The sequence below is a fragment of the Lipomyces tetrasporus genome, assembly GCF_029532465.1.
Source record: "Lipomyces tetrasporus strain NRRL Y-64009 chromosome Unknown POJ06scaffold_9, whole genome shotgun sequence".
Lineage (NCBI taxonomy): Eukaryota > Fungi > Ascomycota > Lipomycetes > Lipomycetales > Lipomycetaceae > Lipomyces > Lipomyces tetrasporus.
Genome location: NW_026611604.1, coordinates 53,675 through 57,983, shown reverse-complemented (window position 1 = coordinate 57,983; position 4,309 = coordinate 53,675). Strand labels below are relative to the sequence as shown.

Below are 4,309 nucleotides of genomic sequence, written 5' to 3'. Positions count from 1 at the left end.
TCGAGTTCAACATTAGACACGGCATCGTCAATTATGGCAAAAGTGCAACATAATTACCGCAAATATTAACGGATTCCAATTTCGAGAAAGGAGGTATCATGGCACGACCGGCAAATAACTTATTACCGAGGCTCCACAATTTGGAAATTTAGTTGTCAGAGTAGACGAGATGCCAACTTGGACAGCTTGGGAGTAAGAACCACAAGGAACTTAATCAAAAACACGACGGATCCTGGAGAGGCCAGCATGAAGCTCAAGTGTTAAGGTAACCAAAGGGGGTGAAGCGGGAAGGCAACGAAGCCTGAGTGGTGCGGCGCATGCGAAACAGTCAAGGTACGCTGCGCACTAGCAATCGGCGCGACAACTCCCAACACGCGCATCTTGCGGATCAACAACAAAATGGCAACAAAGACAACGAAGACAACCGAAGCTACGTCAGGACGACCTGCTCCGCCAATATCAAGGAGGGTTTGATGACTACCAAGGATATTCAATTGAGGGTATTTACGTTTCCGCTGAGTCTGAAGAGTAGTGTTGGCTAATAGTGCAAAGACTTTTGTTTTGCCCGACTGGACGAACGGCCACAGCAACACCGATGATGACGACAGTGCTACGGAGAACCAATGTTCGCCTAAATTGATAGCAGGAACAACAAGAGAAAAGGCAGAAGAAGAATGAACCCATGAGACGAGCGGGGAGCATGCGCATTCGTTCAATCATCTGCTTCGCGAATATATTGACGGCGCTGAGGCCATAATCAAAAGCATTCCGATGCCTTTGGATGGTGCCACCTACCAGAAGAAAATGAGGCTCGCAACATGGCGCGGAGTGTAGTGCGCCTGATTTTATGTCGCGCCCCATCATTCACTCCTGAAGAAATGATGATGGCCGGGTGCGGGTGCGCAGGTCCATCATGTCTTCTATACTGGTCCACACATGTTAATAGCACTTTATCGCCATTTGTGTTCATAAGATACGAGTATTTCAAATTCTTGACACATATTGATAGTTACTACATCCGCGAGTGAAGCCCTATAATCCACTGTCACCCATGTGTCATCCTCCCCTTATTGAAAGTCTCCGATTTTCACGCCAAATCCACCTTCCGGCACCTCATACAAAGCAGCAGCTCGTTTAAAATCCACGCCGGATGATATGATGGTATTGCCCCACCAATTGAATCTCACTTTCGTATACTGCAAAGTCAAGAAGATAACGACGCCACTAAATGCTATTCCCGCTGACAAACCCGACGTCAGAAGGTAATTGTACTTCACCCACCAGGCAAGGTAATGTCGCTTGATGTGCCAACTGAAAGCGAATCCAGCGAAAAGTCCGGGTGTGTAGTACGAGAGATTGTATGACCCGCCCCACCTGTTCACTCCACTGATGATGAGGACTGGATGCACGTATTTCAAATATCGGGGAAAGTACATGCGTAAGAGCCAACAGGCGATTGCTGCGACGAAGCCAATAAGAAAACAGTACTTGAGCGCGGGGTACAGAGAATTGAACATCCGTTCAGGACCGACAAGCCCAAACATGATCGTGTCCGCGTAAAGTGACCTTGGGAATGAACAAACGAATCGATCTATCTGCGTCACGCTGCACAAGTCCGAAACCGACGCGATGAGGAACTGGGTCGTGCCGATGGTCACCAGCGTTTGGAGGAAGGTCGCCAGCATCTGCGCCCGGAACACAGCGCGCGGCGGGAGCTTAGAGTAGTGTCCCATTTTTAGATCGCTGATGAAGTCCTCAGCCTGGTCATCAATACTATAGCCATAGACACGACCTATCATGTTTGCCATGGCATTACCGGGAACCATGTATCCGACGACAATAACCGCGAGATTAGCCATACCTAGTTGGTAACCCGTCACAGCAAAGATCAAAGCGGTCGGCACCAACATTGCGACGCTGAGCGCAACTATCACAAGGATACTCCAGACCGGGGTGTCGGTGGGGTAGACGGTGATACCAACGATGCCGAACGCCAGCGCGGTCACAAACACGATAGCGTACCACCAGTCCGGGACTTCGGGATAGTTGGCCATAATCTTTGAGATAGGGTCCTCATAACTTGTCAAATTGTGCTGCCTGGGGTTTCGGATTTGCTGCCAAAATCCCTTGAGCGCTTGCCACATGATGCGACGTTCAGTTAGGATAATGTATGTGAAGCAGAGTGTATAAACGGAGAAGCCGCCACCGGTCGAAATCAGATTACCGATTGACATATATGGTGGGGAATAGTTCCGGTAACCCTCCAAGTCTATCAGATTGCCACCAGGAATCGTGACGCGCGAAATATTGTAATCCTCACCGATGCTGTCGAAGACGCCGTTCGAATTAATAGGCAGATAGCCAGTCCATTTATAGTTCGTCCAATTCAAGGCTATGAGGAGGATGCCGCTGAGAAACATTCCAAGATATCGATTCAGCAGAGCGAAAAATGGCACGACGAGAGGGCTGGAATAGTTGATGACCGCCCAGTCGAAGGTCGTGATCGGATTGTAACCAAGCCCGAGATAGGATCCGGTAATAATAGCCAGGGTTGTGTCTTGCGGCGCAATCCAAGTCATCCAGTTGAACGTGCTGAGAACCTTGAAAATGTAATTCGGAAAGAAAAAGTAGAAAAACGAGGCGATGAGCATTACGAAGAAGAACTTGTACCTGGTAATAGTCCATCCATTGACCGAGGACTTCACCTCCGGCAAAAGTAAGGCACGATTCAACGCCAGGGTTGGCAGGATTGTTGGCCACACCGCCTTAACTGGATAAATGACCCACTTGCGCAACAATCCAGCTAGACCGAACCCGAAGAACAACGTCGAAAAGTTCATCAGGAAAATGAATCCGAAGTTGAGATACTTCATGCCAAAGAATGTGTCCAGCGTCATCGTCAGTACGTAGGCCATGAAATTCGAGCTGCCTGCAGCAATATTAACCATGGTTGTCACGAGCATTTGCTCCTTGTGCGTCCAAGGTCCTGGGTTCGTGCAGTAGATGTTTCCACGGAAAGTGAAAGACCAGTTTGGAAGACGTTCCGCAACCTTGCCACATGGGTAGAGTAGCAGCTGGATAACCGTGGACTGAATGCGCAGACTAGGCTGTCTCTGATTGAAAAAAGTATTGACAAAGGACCCGATGCAGACCCAAATTGTTCCAAGAACGTAGGCGCGGATGGTTTCAACAGGAATGGTAGGGTCATCGAATGGATCACAGATGGCTCGAACTTCAGGGTACGGAGAGTGGTATTTGATCAAGGCTGCCTCAATCTTGACGTCAAGATCATGGCCATCGGGATCTTGGTCGCGACCTTCTCCTGCAAGCAGTCCCGTAATCTTAGTCATTGTCTTTGCAGGAAAGTTGACATCGTCATCATGATATTCAACTGCGTCCGCCAGTATTTGCAGCCCTTCCTCAAGAGTCATCGTCGAGACCTTCTCGTACATGAACTCGGAGACGGGGTCGACAAGGTTAGAAACATCTTCTTCACGAAACTGATTCTGGTTCCTGATGCGATAGATTACTTTCGACTTGTCGTTGTCGTCAATAGCCTTTTCGACAATATGAACTCCTTTCTTCAGTTCCTCGGATTCTTCGAATGAATTGGCAACACTGACATGAGGCGCCTTTCGGTCCTCTAAGTAGTCGTCAGAGGTTCTATTGTTCATTGTGCGTCGTGATAGTCTATACGATCAGTTGGATGTGAATATTACGACCAATACTCTGAGTAAAATACTTACCGTTGAAGTCTAGTTAAGATAGCAGATTGGCTGCACAACGCTTGGACAAGACGTAAGCTTGACTGAAGGTGATAGGCAAGGAGAACTGAAGAGGAGACTGCCTCATATATATATCAGTCGAAGGAAGCCGTCATACCATCCTTCGTCTATCTCCGACCAAAGACAAGGAAAAATCACATTGGTGTCATCATGCCAAGGTTTACACCTTCTGCATTTCGTATCGAGACACTGTATCCGCTGATAGAGACCTTAGTAGAAAGCAGCAGGCAATCAACCTCTTCTTGCTAGCCGACACGCAGCAACATCTCAACTCTTGGCTTCCGCACGGGCTGACAAGCCTCGGTCCGTATCCGTATCTATCTGGGAAAGTTCTAGCTTTCTTTTGAGACTGAAACATAGCGTGAAATGATTATCCATTTTCTTAGCCACATCTCAGCGCACGAGTTACCATATTTCCCTGTAGAGTGTCTGTTATCTACCTTCTGTACTCGGACCCATGTGTAGCAAGGCTTGCGTCTAGCTGACAATCCAGCTCGCAACTTCATCTTTGACTTCTGATATCT

General features: G+C 48.1%; 2 protein-coding genes across 2 annotated transcripts; both read right to left on the bottom strand.

The window, feature by feature from the left end:
* Positions 1 to 379: 379 nt before the first annotated feature.
* POJ06DRAFT_258552 (uncharacterized protein) lies at positions 380 to 971 on the bottom strand. The gene has a single exon (XM_056188276.1). It carries the CDS (start codon positions 862 to 864, stop codon positions 505 to 507), a length of 360 nt encoding a protein of 119 aa, XP_056041554.1. The 5' UTR covers positions 865 to 971; the 3' UTR covers positions 380 to 504.
* Positions 972 to 1,014: 43 nt separating this feature from the next.
* POJ06DRAFT_292728 (OPT oligopeptide transporter protein-domain-containing protein) lies at positions 1,015 to 3,674 on the bottom strand (the record flags this gene model as incomplete). The annotated part of the gene is made up of 1 exon (XM_056190405.1): positions 1,015 to 3,674. The coding sequence occupies one exon, from the start codon at positions 3,672 to 3,674 to the stop codon at positions 1,068 to 1,070; it is 2,607 nt and encodes an 868-aa protein (XP_056041553.1). The 3' UTR covers positions 1,015 to 1,067.
* Between the last annotated feature and the right edge of the window lie 635 nt (positions 3,675 to 4,309).

Coding starts and splice junctions, on each gene's coding strand:
- POJ06DRAFT_258552 (XM_056188276.1), bottom strand. CDS start 864: ATGATGGGGCGCGACATAAAATCAGGCGCACTACACTCCGCGCCATGT.